The sequence below is a fragment of the Portunus trituberculatus genome, chromosome 31 (genome assembly GCF_017591435.1).
Source record: "Portunus trituberculatus isolate SZX2019 chromosome 31, ASM1759143v1, whole genome shotgun sequence".
Classification (NCBI taxonomy): domain Eukaryota; kingdom Metazoa; phylum Arthropoda; class Malacostraca; order Decapoda; family Portunidae; genus Portunus; species Portunus trituberculatus.
Window position 1 is genome coordinate 16986278 of NC_059285.1, and position 20000 is coordinate 17006277.

At 42.0% G+C, this 20000-nt stretch overlaps 1 protein-coding gene across 6 annotated transcripts in view; it reads right to left on the reverse strand.

Annotated features, from left to right (window-relative positions):
* LOC123511389 overlaps positions 1-18695 on the reverse strand; it is a 21074-nt gene extending 2379 nt beyond the window's left edge. The window contains exons 1-7 of one of the 6 annotated variants that reach the window (XM_045267225.1): positions 18281-18695; positions 10446-10697; positions 9343-9634; positions 8091-8335; positions 7169-7402; positions 6199-6468; positions 939-5521 (exon numbers count right to left, since the gene is read on the reverse strand). In XM_045267225.1, the coding sequence (XP_045123160.1) occupies positions 5402-5521; positions 6199-6468; positions 7169-7402; positions 8091-8335; positions 9343-9634; positions 10446-10565 (1281 nt within the window). In that variant the 5' untranslated portion in view covers positions 10566-10697; positions 18281-18695 and the 3' untranslated portion in view covers positions 939-5401. Of the gene's footprint in view, positions 1-938; positions 5522-6198; positions 6469-7168; positions 7403-8090; positions 8336-9342; positions 9635-10445; positions 10698-14418; positions 14536-14872; positions 14893-18280 lie in introns of those variants that run through there. The other 5 variants (XM_045267229.1, XM_045267228.1, XM_045267227.1 and 2 more) reach the window with 5 other exon arrangements.
* Between the last annotated feature and the right edge of the window lie 1305 nt (positions 18696-20000).

Sequence of the window (20000 nt, forward strand, 5' to 3'; positions counted from 1 at the left end):
AATTTCCAAATTCATGATTAACTTGCAGAAATTGCTGGAGTGTAGCTCTGACCTCATCAGAATTATGACCATGATTTGTACGTACAGTTTTGTTCTGCCTCGCCTCCATAAAGCTGTTCTACACTGATTATCTGAAGATTTTATCCTGAGAGAAAATCCAGACTGTCTTTTTCTAGTCAAAGGAATTTACAAGTCAATAAGGGGTGATACAATATTTAAGAAGCAAATGTATAAGAAGTTAAGATCTAAATGTGCAACTTCAAAATCAACATCGGACAAATAATTATTAACATAATTGTAATCTTCATGCCATGATCTAGAATAGGCATAACCAAATGGAGGATCATATTGACACAAGCACAACAGATCATACAGTGAGCACAATTCAGAAAAGTTGGAAGAGTCTTTACTTCCTGTATATTATCATCACTTGAAGTTAGTATCAGATCTAGAATGTAACCAGCTGAGTAGTAAGTAGGTTCAACAATCTAATGTGCAAGTCCCAAATAAAAAAATAAAAAAATTAAATAAAGCATCAGTATTAGAAAAACCTGTACCATACAGGAAAACACACACACACCTCAAGTACATGTTTTTATTGTATCAACATTACACTTGTCTCAACGATATGTTTGACCCCTGCTGCCCCACCATGCTGGGCTTCACTCAGGCATATTGCAGTGCCACACACACACACACACACACACACACACACACACACACACATGGTGAGGCAAATGGGCAAGCCTCTTAATGTGTGGCCCCTGTTCACCTAGCAGTAAATAGGTACGGGATGTAACTCGAGGGGTTGTAGTCTCACTTTCTTGGTGTGTGAAGTGTGTTGTGGTCTCAGTCCTACCCAAAGATCGGTCCATGAGCTCTGAGCTCGCTTCGTAATGAGGAAGGCTGGCTGGATGACCAGCAAGTGACACACAAACACACACACACACACACCAGCACAGTGTAAGTGGTGGGAAGGACTGCTACTGACAGTCCTGGATTATATTATATTACTGAGTGCAGCGTTTCTTTCCGTGTCAAACATTTGATGGTCACTACACACTCGTGTGTAGTGATGTGTGAGTATTGCACTGTGCATTCCTGCTCACCACGGTAACAGTACAAATAATTACAAGAATACTATTATTGAGTTGTTGCAGGTTTCCTCCTTAATATTAATTTATTCATTGACAGGTATAATGCCCATTATATATATATATATATATATATATATATATATATATATATATATATATATATATATATATATATTTCACTCATCAAACTCATCTTTGTGTATTGATAAATAATGAATAGCATACAACATTGCATGTCTATATATATAAATGGTTGCACAAAGCTATACACTCATGATGCAGCATGTGGCTGGCAGACACAGCCAGGCAGGTCACCACACACACACACACACACACACACACACACACACACACACACACACACACACACACACACACACACACACAAACCAAACTCTATGGGATTTGGTGTACAGTTTAACAAAGCTTTTACTGTTCATAAATTTTGATTGTAATTTATGAAAATTGTATTTAACTTTATAAATAAATGTGTGCAAAGCTATCAAACCAATCTTGTGAAAAATGGAAATTGTAAAACATGACAAATCCACAGCTGACCTTAAGCTATGAATGCAGATCAAGTGAGGTGATGGCTGTGAATCACAGCACAACACCTGCTGGAGTCAAGCATGAGGAGCTGCATGCTGTGTTGTCAGAAGTGCTCCCCCCACCACACTGTGGGATGCCTGCCTGTGGCTGCTGCACTTCACAGCTGCATCTACATGTTCACTTAAGCACACTTATATCAGTGCACACTGGTGCACCTTTACATGTTCGGTACCATCAGCCATATAAAGTGATGTCAGTTGTCAGTCAGGAGGTTTCACTTGGTGGTGGGCAGCCCTGGTAGCCTGGCAGCCAGGCAACCTGGTAGCCATAGCCTGTCACTGGTGCTTTTACTGGTGTAAACATTGAAAATGTGTGTCCTTTCTTTGAACCATTCTGACATAAAATATAAATATCTTATAATTTGAGTGTAATAATAATGGTAAGGTTTAGAAATGTAATAGTGAATGTGTAACCTAACTTAACTGAGCATCAACAGTAAGTCTCTGTTTATGTTTCATGAAAACATAAATATTGTAAAATAAGATCATTAAAAGCCAATAAACGTTACAGTAATATAAAGCCGTGCCTCACCAGCTGAGAGACTTGATGCTGTCACCAAGCAGGTGTTTGTCTCTCTCATATTATTTTTTTTCACGAACAAAAGGTCTTTGTACTTTTGAAAATATTTGTTTTTAGTCACTTTACTGTGAAGTTTTCTTAATAATCACTACATATTTGTTAATAGTATAGAGAACAACTGAATGAAAACTTAACAAAGCATCAGGATAGTTGAAGAAATGTAGCTTTTGAAGTCATTGAAATTCAAAAATGATAAATTTCTGCCTTGAAAAATTAATCAAAAATTTTGTATAATGCTAATCACAGCCTTAGTCAGTGAAGAGGCTGCCATGACCTATAACACACAATGCTCAGAGAAACCCACCGACAGCCTGACAACACTTCACATAGCCTCCTGTACACACACTCAGCTAGGATTACATACACACATACGTAAATAATTCAAACAGCTGAGAATACATGTCATAGCCACACACACACACACACACACACACACACACACACACACACACACACACACACACACACACACAGGGGCTGATGGCAGAGGCTCCACCATCTTTTCAGTGAACTCTACCTTCCTGGAATGCTTAGGAATACAAGTAACTCTGGCACGGACGATGCAAGTGGGTGAAAAAATATTCCACGTGATGCAGACACTTTACCTTAAACCTTCTGATTGAGACACACTGGGGAAGACAGGTTTCAACACCTACAGCTTCACTAGTGACTGGAAATAAACTATAAGACTTTCAGATAGAATTTCAACTAGCAAGCAATAAACTGAAAAACATCTTAATTTGGCACATCTCTTTACCTGGCACATATCCACCTTTACTCTCATTCATTATCACCATGGTCTTCTTCTTGCTCTTTCAATATCGTCACCATTTTCTCTTAATTCCTTCATCATTATCGTCTCATTTCCTCATCGTTATTGTCACCTCCTCCTCTCACTTCTAGCATTATCAACCTCCTCCTCCTCCTCTTCTCATATTTACCTATTATCTTCATCTTTTTTTTCACGCCCTCTTTACTATCATCATCCTCTTGTCACTCTATCATTATCATCTTCTTTTATGTACTTCCCTATCACCATCATCATCTCTTCTCACTATCTTATACATCATCACCATTACCCGTTTCTATGATAACAAGGACAAAAATATCAACTAAGTCATTTACAGGGTGAGTCAAAATTATGTTAACACAAATATGAGAGGATGAGTCAAAAATTACGTTCACAATTTTAATAACCTCTCATACCAGTGTTAACCTGATTCTGATTCATCCTGTACTTTCCTCTGGTCTCTGGTCATCTGTCAACTGTCTGTCTATCCCTTACCTCTCCAGCAGCCCTTATCTCTCGAGTCATCTGTTTGTCTATCCCTCCCTCTCCATACAACTCTAATAAACCTTCTCATCTGTGTAGTTCTCTGTTCTATCCTTCCTTATTTCAGCTCATTTATTACTAGTGTTGCTTCCATTACCATGCTTTTTTTTTTTTTTTTTTCAGCACACTTAATGCTTCCAACCCCCCCCAATGTGTCCTGTATACGAGATTCACAACTGAGATTCATAGTTTAGCGAGAGGCTAGCTATTTTTCTCATAGTCTCCCTCTTTAGTGACTGACAGCAAATGAGACAGTTATATGTGTGTGGGTTTTCAGAGAGGCTCATACACACACACACACACACACACACACATATATCTCAAGTCATGGATTGTATAATAGCACAACTAAACACTGCTTTGGGCTGTTTATGAAGTGCAGACTAGACTAGAAAAGCAAGATGAACACAGCAAAGCACACACACACGCACGCACGCACCCACGCACCCACACACACACACACACAACTGGTATAATAATGTTCTTCTCTTGGCTGGAGAGGTTTTAGTGTGGTTTGGGACAGTGATGCTTCTCTTTGGCTCCTGAGACTAGTAACTAACTGACTGACTGACTAACTGGCTTCCTGACTGTGCCGTGTTAACAAATGCACAGTCACCAGTCACCTAGCACTAAGTCAGAGTAATTAGTGACTGAATGACTGATTACCTGATGGACTGGAATGACTAGCTGGTTGACTGTCTACCTGAGTGTAACTTTGGAGTATTAAAATAGTTTGTTTCATGACTGACTGAGTAGTGGTTTTAATTTGTGGGTAATATGGTTTCTTTTGTTTAGAGAATCTATGAATATGCAGGGAACATCATTTCAGTTCAGTAGATTAAAGAAAGTTGAAAAAGATAATCCATAATTGAAAAGATGAAGTGTTTTGTAAGCTCCCTCTAAATCATGGAAAAGAGGAAACACAGAAGCAGCTGAGGAGTTCTATCGCATATTTCTATCTTTTTTGGTATTAAAAAGGGTGCTATCAATCTTCCAGTCCTACTAGAACACCCTATATTGGCAGGCGACTGACCCTCAATTCCACACTCTACTACCTTGTAGAGACCAAACTCACTACTCAGCTGGCCTATCATCATGTCTTCATCTTCTCTATTTTGCCTCGGGATGAATGCTGGTCCCTACATTGCTGAGAATAATGTCGGGGAACTCAAAGTAAAGCAGGGTAATGGTTGGCACTACAGACACTCCTTCATCCATTCCATTCCTCGTCATTGCCCAAAGATCCTCATTGCTACTCTGAATGCCTCACAAACCTCACTAAGTAGTCTAAAACATGTATAGCTAGCTCTCTCCCTCTCTCTTTCTCTCAGTCACACACACACACACACACACACACACACACACACACACACACACACACACACACACACACACACACACACACACACACACACACACAGGCAATAAAACATGTCCTAAGGCTCTCATTAACTCAGTGATTCCATTCTTTCCTATCTCTTGCCACTACTAGGATGATATTCAAGTCATACACTCATGTCTCCACTGTTCTCTCTCTCACTGAATGCCAAATAGTCACAAGTAATTACTGTTCTTGAATGAGTCTCCACCTCTCCACCATGCCCAGAGATCAGACTAGGTATATGAGCACTCAAACTTCTCACTGGGAGGAAATAGTTACCAATCACGAGTCAAGCATGGTAAGACAATCTCTCAGACACACAAACGTAAGCCACACATACACTACTTCCTCCCCCCCACCAAAGCAGCAGACCTGGCACTCTATCCCACCCCCCCATCAGGCCTAGGTGAGGAGCAGGCTGTTGGTGCGGTGGGAGTTCTTGGCATCCACGTGGCACCAGAAGCAGAGACAGGCCACCATGACGGGCGTCCCCAGCAGGCTAAAGATGAGCTCCCCGGTGATCTGAAAGGGAAGGGGCTTTGAGAGACTGAAGATAAGGGGTTCATTGTCAAAGAAAAATAGAATACAGACAGGGTGATATATTAAATAGATACTCTTTACAAGCTAGCAATATCTACTTAGTATATATCAGGCCAGCAGTCTCATACAGGCTGGCCTAAATAAAGCAACACATTCACACACACATACACACACACACACATTCATACCCTTAGTCCTGTCAGTCTCTGGTGGAAAAGGGAATAGTGCTACACAAAATAACATTAGCAAAGAAAGAATATTGTCTATCTTCTCATATAATATTCAGGGTTCCCTAGAAAAAAAAAAAAAAAAAAAAAAATTAGTACTCTGTTGGATATTCCTGTTATAATCTTTGAACCTATTACCCTCAAACTCCACTTCACTCATAAGAGCATAAGAAAAAGAGGGAAGCTGCAAGAGGCTGTCAGGCTTACATGTGGCAGCCCCAATATGACCAAAGCTACTTAATTCCATCTATCAATCCCATCCATAAATGTATCTAATCTTTTAAATCTCCCTATTGACTCAACACACCCATCATTCTCCCATCCATCCACTTACCACTAGCTTATCTTTCATCCTTTAAGTCCCAATCACTCACCACAAACTTCTCTATCACCCTTCCACTTTCTTCTACCCTTTTCACTCAGTCCACTTACCACAGGATGCCACACTATGCCGAGAGGTCCTCCCATGGTGAAGAGGGACCACCACGCTGCCTGTATGGGTAGGGCGAGAGCGGTGGTGGCCAGAGCAAACACCATGGACTGTGCTGTGGCCATAACCTTCCCCAGCAGCCACAGGAAGATCACATGCAGGAACGCCATCAGCCACCCATACAGCGCTGTGGGGCCACATTCACCCCCCCAGTGGAAGTGACACCTCCACCCCCCAGCAGTCAGGCGGGCAAACTCTGAAGGGGAACCAGCCTGTGGGGGGGATGGGAAGGGTAGTGAAGTGTATATCAGTCAGTGCTAAGTGAGGAAATGGCTTGTTGGTGAATGATTTAAGACATGCATGGGTAATTTTCTTGTTTTGAATGTCATGGATGGATTTCTTTAAATTTTTCTACTTTCTACACACTGTCATTGTGAAACTATTCAATATTGCCAAATATGGTGAATAAAAGAAGCAGTGAGAGAAAATAGGAACTGAGAAGAAAGGAAAGAAGATGGGAAGGAAACAATAAGTGAGAGATGAAGAAAAAAAAACATGGATGAAAAGAACTGGATGAACACTGAAAAATGAAACAGATAGAAAACTAAAACTGAAAGATGCTGGCAATAAGTATTTTCTATAATAAAAAAAGAAACACTGATATCAACACTGAGATAAAACCAGAGAAGTAAAAGATTAGTATTTTCCCAACATAACTACAAAAATCTGGTGATAGAACTGCTGATGTGGTGAAGGACAGAGACACAGAGAACATGAAAATGGAAAATAAGAAGAAAAGACAGGAAGACAGCAATGAACGGCAGAAAAAAAATAACACTTGATGGAAAGAATATGATGAAAACTGAAAAATAGAAAAAAAGACAGAGCAGTGAGAAAAGATGAAAATTAAAATCTGGACACCACAATAAGAGCAAAAAGTATTCTCCCCAACATAACAAAAAGACTGACAACCTTGCCCAGAGTGGTGAAGAAGTCCGTCCAGAGGAGAGCGACAGTGGCCACGAGGGAGGCGAGGGAGAACCACACCATGTACAGCTCCCATTTTGCATTAGGCACCACTGTGGGGAGGGCCAGCACCCCTCCCCCTCCTCCATTGGCCACCACCACCAGAGCCTCTGTGTCCTCTCCACCTCCCCCTGGCGCCCCTGACACAGTGGTGATGAGGCGCCTTCCTGTGTCCATGCCCTGTGGAGTAAAATCATTAGTACAAACACACGCACAGAGGTTTTTAAATACAGACACACATAAATACAAATATGAGGCTTGAAAAATTAATGGCTAAAGGGGGAAAATTACACTGCTCGATAGAAGAAGGCAGGTTTATGATGGAAGTCAGGTGCAGCTTTAGCCAATGATAACTGCCGTGAGAAAAGGATGACAGGTGTTGCTTTCATTAGAAATACAGGTAGGAAAAACTGGTCCATCAAATAGGGAGCAGACTGTACGAATATAAAAACTACACACATCATAGCAAATCCAACACTTTTCTCTCTTTCCTCCTCATTTTCTAGTCTTTCCTATCACATTCTGTTACTGTTTCTCCAAGCTGCATAGTGTTCTGTCCTTTAACCCCTTGAGTAAAGCCTTGAGTCTTCCTATTCATTCTGGTTACTATCTGGTGATATTATACAGCTTCAGAAACTCATGTAGGATTAAAATAGTGGAGACTGTGGCCATTCATTTTCTGACCATTATAGATCCTTCGTAATGTCAATAAAATCGTCTAATCATATCCAAAAGTCAAGGTAAAAATGTGTTCCAGTACTGAAGGGGCTAACTTTGCTGTCCTACTTCTTACCCACAGAATCATCAGACTTAAATATGGCAAGTGGTGTTTGTTTATCCTTTGTATTCCTCTCCTCCTCTTGCTTACCTTCTTTGACAGCACTTCCCTCTCCAGCAAGAGCCAGGCCAGGGTGAAGAGGAAGAGGGCCACAGCATACACAATGGTCCACAATGAGTGTGCCTCCATCCCCCACTTGGGCCCCTCCTCTGCCGGTTCATCCCCACTCTGGTCCGACCCACGACAACGGAACTTGTTGTTGAGCTGGAAGTCCACAGCCAGGAAGAGACCGCTGAGGACACCACACAGCGAGAACATCTTGGCGGAACTCAGCTCTGTGGAGGAAGAAAGTGGTCAGGTGGAGGGAAGGAGTGATCAGGTTGAGGAAGGGGGAATCAGGTGAAGGAAGGGAGGAGTCAAGTGGAGGGAGGAAGGAGTGAGGTGGAGGAAGGAAGGAGTCCAGTGAAGGAAGGGAGTGGTCAGGTGAAGGAAGGGGGCGATAAGGTGGAGGAAAGGAGGAATCAGGTGGAGGAAGTGTGCAGGGTAAAGAAAAAAAAGGAGTGAGACAGAGAAAGAAAAGGCAGGCATGAAGAGGATAGCATGAATGAGAAGGAAGGAGGCAGTGAGGTGGAGGAAGTGTGCAGGGGAAGGAAGGAAGGGAGTGAGACAGAGAAAGAAGAGCCAGACATGAGGGTGGCATGAATAACACCATAAGGAAGACCAGGAAGTACATAATGAGGGACACTGAAGGAAGTAGGTAGAGACTTGGATATAACTGACTCTTTTGACTGGAGGCAGAGAGCATGATCACAATTCAGAGGAGCATGCTGCAACCCTAACTGGCAACTGCTGGAGGAGGAATTAAGTCAAGTAAGCTTTCTTCAACAATGCAGTGAAGTTTGAGGATGTCTGAAAGCATCCTGCAAAAATTAACACAAGATAAATGGATGTAAATGGAAGGAGAGAGCAAAAACAAGAGCTGATAAACTGTCAAGGTTATGTGAAGTGCCATACTTTGTTCAGGAAATTTGTCCAACCTTCTGATTAATTTCTCCATTTCAATCAAATTTACACGGGAGACACTGCAGACCAACCAGAGTGAACGCTACCAACCCAGCACAACCTTAACCTTCAACTTCAATGTGAGCCAAGGAAGTGTTTCAAGGGAGGCATTAAAGACAGACTGAATTGAACCCATCACAGCCAAACTTTCAATATCTCAGCATTTCAATGAAGTGTTGAAGTGAAGCATTACAAACTGACCAGAGACTAAAGTGACCCATGCTACCCACCCCTCACCTGGGCCCTGGTGCAAGAAGTGAGCCCAACACAGCACCCTCACCTGGTCCACGGTAGAAGAAATAGATGATGATCATGTACATCACTACCAGGCCCATGAGTGGCTCCTGGGCATGACACACCACCCGCCGCCGATCCAATGCATACACCGTCATGAGGGTGGCCAGGCCGTGGATGGCCCCCAGGCGCACCACTCTGGCGGGGGAGGGCGGGCCGAGCCTCCCCACCTGGCAGAAGTAGCTGTAGCGCACCTGAACACACAGCACAATGGGGGCAGCGGTGAACAGCGACAGGAACAGCAGGCCAGAGTATGCATCACCAGCACCGTTGATGGACTGTAGGGGTTCATTGGCTGATTAATGACTTTGTGCATTGGTGTGGTGAAAGGAGAAAGAGGGACTGAACAGCAGGCTAGAGGAGGACAGGAACAGCAGGCCAGAGGATGGATGTGTGAGCGGTATTGACTGATATTAATGGCACTATATTTGTAAGATTAAAAATAAGGAAATTAATCAAAAGCAAAGAAACTCAATTTTGAAACCGTGAACTGGACAAACCGAGATTACTTTATTTCTTTGATATTTATGTAACTTTCTTGATAAACCAAAATATTAACCATGTGAAAAGTGAAGGCAGGGATGATGAGATGATACAGATTACCCCTTCATTCTCCCTTTCCTTCATTCTACTCTATCTTCTTTCCTTTCCTTTCCCCTTTAATTCTTCCTTCCTTCTTCCCTTATCTCCCATTCATTCTACTCTTGCTCCTTTCCTTTCCATTGCCCTTTATCCCTTCATTCCTCCTTCCCTCTTCCCTTATCTCCCCTTCATTTTACTCTTGCTCCTTTCCTTTCCATTGCCCCTTACCCCTTCATTCCTTTTTCACTATATTCTTCCACATTTCCCCTCCCTTAATTCACCTCCATTCCTCTCTCACTCTATTCCTCCTTGTTTCCTTCCTATTACCTCTTCATTCCTCTTTTCTTCCCCATTCCCTGCCATATATCATACTCTTACCCCTTTTTCTGACCTTAGTAACCCTTTCCTTTCTCTCTCCCTGTTCTTACTCTACTCTTACTCCTTTTCCCCTCCCATTCCACTCTCCTCTTTCCCCTTCCTCTTCCTCTTCCCCTTCCCCTTCCACACCTCAAGATACACAGGCAGCATGATGACCAACGCAGCAGAGACCAGCACCAGCGCAGCACAGTGGAGGGGCAGGTGCCAGGCGGGGGGCTGCTGCAGGAGGGAGGGGAGGGGCGGCATCATGGTGGCGGCACCCCCTCCTCCCCCGCCCCCGCCACCCCACCACCACCCCCGACGCTCAGCTCCTGCAGGTCGTCGGCGCGAATGAGGGTCTCCTGCTCATCCGTCTCCCCCTCGGCCATGGTGATGTGTGTGCTGCGGGCGGGAAAGTGTGTACTGTATGGGGGAGAGGGATGGTGTTATTGGTGTTAGTGGTCAGTCTGTCGCATTGTCTGGTTCTCCGTGTATGACTGTTTGTTTGTCGTAGTCAGTCTATCTCACTGTCTGGTTCTCTCTGTGAGTGATTCTTTGTTTGTCGTGTTCTTATTTATGTAAGACGGGCTCTGGTTATGGGGAGGAAAAAGAAGAAAAAGAAGAAGAAGAAGAAGAAAGAGAGAGAAAGAGAGAGAGAGAGAGAGAGAGAGAGAGAGAGAGAGAGAGAGAGAGAGAGAGAGAGAGAGAGAGAGAGAGAGGAGAGGAGAGGAGAGGAGGAGAGGAGAGGAGAGGAGAGAGAGAGAGGAGAGGAGAGGAGAGGAGAGGAGAGGAGAGAGAGGAGAGAGAGAGGAGAGAGAGAGAGAGAGAGGAGAGGAGAGAGAGAGAGAGGAGAGAGAGAGAGAGAGAGAGAGAGAGAGAGAGAGAGAGAGAGAGAGAGAGAGAGAAGAGAGAGAGAGAAGAGAGAGAAGAGAAGAGAAGAGAAGAGAAGAGAAGAGAAGAGAAGAGAAGAGAAGAGAAGAGAAGAGAAGAGAAGAGAAGAGAAGAGAAGAGAAGAGGAGAGGAGAAAATAAAAGAAAAGAAAAGGAAGAGAAGAGAGAGAGATACCAGTCCCAAAGGAAAGGTCAAATAAATATTTCAAACAGAGTGTAAGGGTAATGTGTCCTGATATCTCCCTCTTGAAAGAATTAAAAAGAGAAGGTATGTGTGTCTCTGTAACTAATAAGTGTTGCCAAGAACTTCAATGAAAGGATTAGTGTGATGGGAATGGACATTTACCACTTCAACACAGGGATGGATGGGTGTGAGGATAGAAGACTGATTTTATTTATGTTCTTGTAAGTTGTAATCCTGTCATTCTCTGATGTATTCTAAAATTGCCCTCCACTACATTTCACTGCATTTACTCGTCCTGCATCACTGACAGCTACTGTTACTGATTGTTTTCTGTTAGCAGCCGAGTGATTTCCGTGAGTGAGGCTTTTTATTCCCTATAGAATATCCACTTAGAAGAATTTCTTTTTTAATCTCATGAGTGGCAATAGGTCCGAAGATAATGATTATTCTGTTTCACCTTGTACTGGCTTAGGCGGCATGAGGGGCCTTGGTGTGGCTCACTGACTGACCTAGTGGAGGTTGCAGGGATTTCATTGACTGGTGCCGACCACAAGCTGAGCCAAGGTTAAGCTCACTGGTGGGGCTTCCCAGGACCAGAATATCACACTGTGCAATCCATCACTGATGTATTCTGATACATATCCTGCTAGCTTTTTTATTTCAGAATAATTTCATTTCACAGCACAGTGCTTCTTTTTCACCCATGTCCCGTCACTGTTCATGACTGGAAAGTGGAAAAAGAACCAAGGTTTTCCAGTATTTATTTTTTGTTAAAGAATATTTTCAAACCTGATTCCAAATTGTCTTATTTTTTTCCATTGCTTGCAGCAAAGCTTGCCTCAGTGATCAATGTAACCCATGGGCTTTTGAAGACTAGCTATGTATTAAAATGTGCCAACAAGGAGATGTAGATGTATCATTTTGTTACTTTAACACAGTGTTGTGGACAAACTGCAGTGTTACGGGAAAGCAGCAGCTGTGCCTCTCTGAAATATCAATTTTATCTATGAGTTGATGATCTGAGCCAGGTGTGCTACCTTAGAAATTCTTTTATGTTTTAGTATTGAGTGTTGAATATTTTTACCAAGACCAATGGAAAAAGGCCAGAAATTTTTTCGTACTTAATGTTTTAATTACTAGAAGCTAGAAATGAATCACTAATTTTACATTGACATTTCTGTCCCCTGCAGGCGGCCCAAACATGGCAGGCCCAGCACAACAGGTGTGGTGTTGGTGGCACTCCCTGAGGAGCTGAGGTGAGGTAATAGATTTTAAGTTGCTAATCATTATCTTGTTCCTGTGGATGCACTGCATGACTGGCCCACAACATCAAATATTAGGCCTGGACTACACACTGAATAATTGTGCTGATCAAATTTTTGGCAGTGTCTTTTGTTTTGATGACTTACTTTAATAATTCAATAAATGTAGCTACTGTGAATGGAGAATATTACAAGGCAAATCACTGTAACTCAAGACCTGCTGGCGAGACATTCTATTGTGTATGTGAAATTATTCTCAGTGTGCTGATTCTTCAGCCACTTGCCTCTTGGTGTATAGATGTTGTTCAGCAGCACGGCTCTGACTGGTTTGTTAAGGGATGTAAGGATTTGGGTAAGGAGTTGGATATTTTCTCAGGTACCTTCACTCAGCCACATGCTGGGAGCCTGTCCCTCCTGTAACTTGTGAGTACCTAAGTGATTCCTGCACTGTCTGGAGAACAGCACTGTAACTCACCCTGTGTCAGTGAACAGTGGTACAGGCAGCCTTGCTTTATGTGGGGCACCCATTCTCCACATCATCTTGTTATAAAATCACAACAATTTCTGTGCAACAAAATACAAATGCTGGTGCACTCCTACAGTCATCTGTCACTTGCCACTAGCCAGACAAGGCCAATTCTGTTCTTTGTTTGATAAGTTTTGCTTTTTATAAAGCCTGGCCTTCAAAATGTAAACCAACATTATTGTATTTCCTTGGTGATTGTTAAATATTTACAGTAAATTATCAAAAGCTTGAGGATTGCCAGTGTTGACTGCCTTCACTGCTTTGAGGCTGCCGTGCCCAACGAGGGTCACACACCAGCCAGTGCAACATGAGAATAAAAATAAAGAGCATGTACATTTGACACATACACAACACAGCAAATTCAACCAATTGAAATCCTTAAAATATTTTGGTGGCCATTTGTACACTGGCAGTTGTTTGGGTTAGTGTGCCTGGTGTGGCAATAATTGGCACCCTGGTGCTTGTGCAATCTTTCCTACCTGCCTCACTGTTTAGCTTCTTGTTTCCTCTTCATACTCTCTCTCCTGTCTCTGTTCTCAAACTAATGTAACATCCATCTAGCTTGCCTCGTTATGGCTGTGTACACTTTTTTTTTTTTTTTGCAGCAAGAGTTACATAAAAACAAATAATGAATGCAAGTCAGCAATACAACATGTGGCTGGGGCTTTCAGCCACATGTGGGAGAAGTCAAACCTGGGATGTCATTTCAGTATATATATCTTTCAAGTGGCAGATCTTTACCCTTATTGTGTGGATCTCCTCACTTAGACCTGACCTGACCCAACCATCAGCCATGAGCATTGCCTGATTGAGGGAGGGTTGGATTTGGGCTATAAATGAAATAACCTTAGTTTGTTCATCTTGAAATTCTGACTTTGTATATATTTCTGGATCAAATATTACTTTTCTTTTTTCAACCTGTAAGTACTGTATGGAGTGAACAGAATATCAATAACTCAATTGGTGTAAACCTACCCTACGTTAATTTAACCTTTAGAAGAAAATTATAATGTTCTACCTACACAATCCTTGATCAGACTTCAAGGGGTTTGTGGAAATACTTAAGCCATTACATAATTTTGAGACACTGACTACCTATTAATGTCTGGACAAAAAAATGGTATCCTCTCTCTCTCTCTCTCTCTCTCTCTCTCTCTCTCTCTCTCCAAACTGTGATCTACAAAATAAGGGAACAAAACTTAATGAACTGAATTAATGAAAATATAACTTAACCTTTGCAAAATGTTACTTCAGCACCAACCTAGATTAAATTTCTGTTCACTGGAGCTCCAACACACACAAATAAAACAACACTCGGCTTCCTGTTGGACTGTCACGCCCTGCTCCTTCCTGTCCAGACTGAAAAGTAGTACCCTTCCCCCTGCCCCTGCCACCACCACTACTACTACCACCATTACCACTTGTTTCTCCCCAGCTGCCTACCTTCCTGTCACCTTCCCCATCACTTAAGTCCCATTACTTCCACCCATCACGTATCTTCCATTCCTCTATTTATTCAGTTTCTTTATTGTCTCCAACTACGCAAGATGACTCACTCACTTTATTCACCTTGTTTCTCCTCTTCTCTCCCCCTCTCCTCCCTCTCTCCTTTTCTTATTAAATGTGTAAGATTTAAAACCCCTGGGAACCCTTCGTGTCAAATTTTTAACGGAAATATTAAAGTTCAGAAAAATATATATAATCTTAATCCTTACCTTCCTTTCTTCCTTTTAATGTCAGTCTGTCTGTGTGTCTTGAAATGTCTCAATCCTGGTACGGTTTCATTTGTTTTTATTATTTCATCGTGGCTTGTTCCTCCTTTCCGAGATGTGGTTTTGCAAAGGTTTTATTACTATTGATTTTTATAGTTTAATTGTGTGTTTTTTACTCTGTGATTGTGTGTAAGGAGTGGGTGTGGTTGAAATACCTTGATCGAAGATAGTACTTTGTTTTGTTGACAAATTCCGCGCAACTTTTCCGCTGATTTGCCTGCCCATACACTCCTTTATAAAATTATAACTTCGAAATGTCAGTTCTTCACCAATGACTCTTTAATAGTTGTAGGAAATAAACACACGCTCATCTCACCGCACTGTCCCCTTCCCGCGTGCGTTCCAGTCAAGTACATCCAATATTATTAGTCTCAGGCTGTCCACTGTGATGTAGCTAACCAACCCACTCACCCATACATCATGTAATTCCATATATATAACTTTTTTTTTATGCTGCCAAATCGCCATGGTCATGTTTGCTATAGTTGTTCCCTCCCTAAATACATAAGTGAGTCGTTGATTCTACCATGGGTCCCTGACCAGCTTTGCCGATTTGAGAGAGAGAGAGAGAGAGAGAGAGACTCGGGCGAGGGATGTATCCGGTCGTCAGAACATTGTCAAGCTATTATAGCTATAACACCTTAAGACATTGGTTCCCAACCTGGGGGTAAATTACCCCCTGGGGGTAATTTAGCAATTTTTCGGGGGTAATGGAGGGGTGACAGAAAAATGTTAAGAATTCTGAAAATCAAGTAAGCATTGGTATTAGGATTAATGTTAACTTAGTCTTAGTATTTTAAGTTGTAAAGTAAACCTATTATAAGTAAGTAACAAAGCTAAACCAAATAACAATAAATATCAAAAACTAATGTACAGTATTAGAAAAGAAAAAATATATAGCTAAGTGTGTGGTAACCGAAGAGTATTTTCACAAGTATGCTTCAGGACACAAGTCACTGTCATTGATGCCCATCACACTGTGGCTGCATTTCTGGCGAAACTGAGACTCTGGATTCGGCGCTTGGAGAAAGGAGTGATCGCCCAGTTCCCCACCCTAGACCAGTTTATTGAGGAGAATAGTCATGATACTGGATCTCTTCTACAGACCATCAACAAAGAGATGAGCGACCATTTGAAGGGGCTTGAAACAAGCATGCTTCACTACTTTCCAGAGAGTGACCAAGAAACAGCCAGTCTTCAGTGGATCATTCATCCCTTCTCTGTACCTGATGAGGCCATTCATGATGATGATTTCCCTGCAAAGGAGGAGTGGATCACAATGCGAGCCAATGAAGCCTTGAAAATCGAATTCCAAAACCAAAATGCAGATTCCTTTTGGATTTCACGACTAGCCGACTCGCCAACTCTGTCCAAGAGAGCCTTGAAGTTGTTGGTATCATTCTCAACAACGTATCTGTGCGAGAAGGGGTTCTCAACTGTGCTGGGGATGAAAACAAAAAAGAGGACTCGCTTGAATGTTGCAAACGATGCCAGGCTGGCACTTTCAACCACGAAGCCAAGAATTCCTCAACTAGCTTCAAATATGCAACTCCAACCATCTCACTGATGCTCTTGACATCTTTGGTAAGTCATTAGAGATGCAAAATGTACTAATACAATAAATAAAAGAAATTATCTCTAGTGTTTTAGTTTAGCCATATATATAAATGTTGACAACATTTTGTGAAAAGGGTAACATGCTTAATGTGGCATGCTAAATTGGGTAACAAGCTGAAAAAGGTTGGGATCCACTGCCTTAAGACATCACCAAGCTCCACCGAAGTGATGGTTTGTGTGTCTAACGTTCGTCAGTATAGTTGAAGTTATAAGGATTTTAAGGATATTATTAAGGTTCTAGTGACAGATGAAAAACATTTCAGCATTATTAAGAGGAGAAAACTCTTGGGAAACCAACTAGTCATCTTTGTGGCCTTGGAAAGCTGTCGGTGTGAGAGAACAGAGCGTTTTTAAGGTTCTAGTAACAGATTAACATTTCTGCATTAGTACCAGGAGAAACACTTGAGAATCCTGCTAGTCATCTGTGGCCTTGGAAAAACAGTCGTGGTGAGAGACTAGAGCTTTTCAGAATATGGCTCTTTAATAGTGATGCAGGTTTTCAAAGGTGTTTTTATGGCTATAGTGACATGTTGATAAGAGAGAGAGAGAGAGAGAGAGAGAGAGAGAGAGAGAGAGAGAGAGAGAGATCCTCCCTAGACAAGTCAAGACCATGCCCGCGCGCACACACACACACACACACACACACACACACACACGTACAAAATAATGATAACTTGATACAGCTGCTGCTACTGTTGCTGCTACTACTACTGCTACTGCTACTGCTATAGCTACTACTGCTACTGCACTCCCTCACACACTTCTAATCTTCATTAATTTTTTTTCATCCTATCACTACAATTTATGCATTTCAGGCGAACAACATCAGGAAACACTGAGAATTGCAGGAAATGTTGACGAGTTGACACGGGATGGGACGGGGGTTGGTGAGGGGTGCGTCTTGATTCGGGTCATGGTGGGTGCCGGATTGTCTGAACTGGGGTATACATAACTATTGCCTTATTTAACACAGTAATGGCTATTTATCTAATTTGGTTGTTAATTTTGGCTTTGCTTTACCTTCTGGGTCTGGAAACACAGGGGAGTGCAGGCAAACATCTTGGTGGACTGACCTGTGGAGAAGGCAGGGCTGAGGTGCCCTGTGGTCCAATATTTACGTACGTAATTCATTTTAAAAATCGCAAGAAGAAAAAAGGCACCCAGACTCTAATGCACTACATTTTCAGAGGCAACAAACATTTTAACCTACAACCGAAATATAATAACGTTACCGAGTAGATTGTTTACACAGCCATGTCCAATACGCGGTCTTTCATCAAACTAACGGTGTCACAAACACATCATAATGTCGAGATGGAAAGCACAGCCACACTGCATCATGTTACATTTCCTGAATACGAAAATTTTTGCTTTCCAACCAAATAAAGAAAACATAGATTCCTTGTCGTATAAAGATTTCTGTTTTCGTTTTTGGTACCGTTAAAAAATTTGATTTTGAAAATACAAATGGTTAGACTAACTTTTCTCGAATATTATTACTTGGGTCATGTTTTTCATATTTCTTTAGTGTTATATGAAGCACCAAATCTTTGCTAGGTGTGGTAATTTAAAAAAAGTTATATTCTATGCAGTGACTTTATTATTATTTTTTCGTTAAACAAAAACACACCCAGACTCGATTTTATTGCGGCTTAAAACTTGCTCTACTTTGCTATTAACAAATCGTATATCAGAACAATGTCAACTCCACTAATGAAGGAGAAATATTCTTACCTTGAATGCGAGATGGGTTTTTTGGCACGTTTGGCGAGTGGCTCCACCTCCCCCGCTCTCACTCTCACACTCCACCTCTCCCTTCCACACCCTTCTCCTCCACTTCCTCCTACACTTGAAGTCATGAAAACACCTAAAACACATGGAAAACCCGAGAAAATACGTTTAAAGAATCGTTTCCGGCGGTGAAGCCAACCGGGGCGGAGCTGGGCGGGTGCGGGAAGGAGAAGAAGCGGGAGTGGAGCGGGCCTGGAGCGTGGCGGTGATTGGTGGAGAGGGTGCAGGACGGAGCAGGAGCGGAGCAGTGATTGGCGGAGAGGGTGCGGGCGCAGGTGCGGGCGTTGGGAGATGTGCAGAACGGGCAGGATACTGGAAGAGTCCGGGTGCCCAGGATACCAGGGGTGGTGGTCTTATATGGTGTTGTGTGGTATGTTATGATGTGTGATGGTGGTGGTGGTGGTGTGGTGTGGTATGGTGTGTGATGGTAGTGGTGGTGTGGTGTGGCGGTGATAGTGGTGATGGTGGTGTGGTGTACTCTGGTGTGTGATGGTAGTGGTGTTGTGGTGTGGTATGGTGTGTGATGGTAGTGGTGGTGGTCTGTTGTGGTGTTGTGTGGTATGTTATGGTATGTGCTGATCTGGCCTGGTGTTGCGTTGTATTTTATGGTGTGTGATGGTAATGGTGGTGTGGTGTGGTGTGGTGTGGTGACTGCTACCAACTGAACTGACGTGTGTGTGTGTGTGTGTGTGGTGTGTGTGTGTATGTGGGTGGGTGGATGGGTGGGTGGGTGTGTGCAATAATAATAATATAATGATAATAATAATAATAATAATAATAATAATAATAATAATAATAATAATAATAAACTTTATTAATACAAAAGGCAACTGAGAAGCTGAAAATATACTCTGAAGGGACAGAGTAAAAACAAATAGTTCTAGAGTGAATGCTAAACTCCAAACGTCACAAGTCCAGCAGTGAAGTTAAAGAGTTCATTAAAAGCCTTATAATTATGAAGCTAGGAAGAGTTACATGAAATCTTTTGGTATATTGTACATAAGGTGCAAATAAAAACACGAATCTGACTATATATGTAACAAAGGCGATTGTGAATTGATAAATTTGACAATAATAGGAATGGTGCTTTTCTTATAAGGGTCGGTGGTGGGGGTGGTACGGGGAAAAGCTTGTTGCGGTGGGGGGACTGCTCATGGTGGCGGTGGGTGTCGCGGGGTGGAGGGGATTGGAAGTGACGGTATTTTGGGCTGTTCAGTAGTTTGGCTACAAATTGTTGCAACTGTCGCTGCATGGTGGAGGTCTGGTACATAATCGTGATTACCCTGGTTGGGATATCAACTCCATAGATCCTTCTATCTACGAGTTTGGGGAAAGAATAAGCTATACCCCTTTAAATGAATTATTTGCAGTTTTGAGGATTAAAAAAAAAAATATATATATATATATATATATATATATATATATATATATATATATATATATATATATATATATATATATATATATATATATATATATATATATATATATATATATATATATATATATATATATATATGAAATATTTTCGGTGTTCTTACGAAATCTCACAGAACTATAGTGAGAACCCTGCATTCCTTTAAATGTGTGTGGCAATTAAATTGCACACACACACACACACACACACACACACACACACACACACACACACACACACACACAC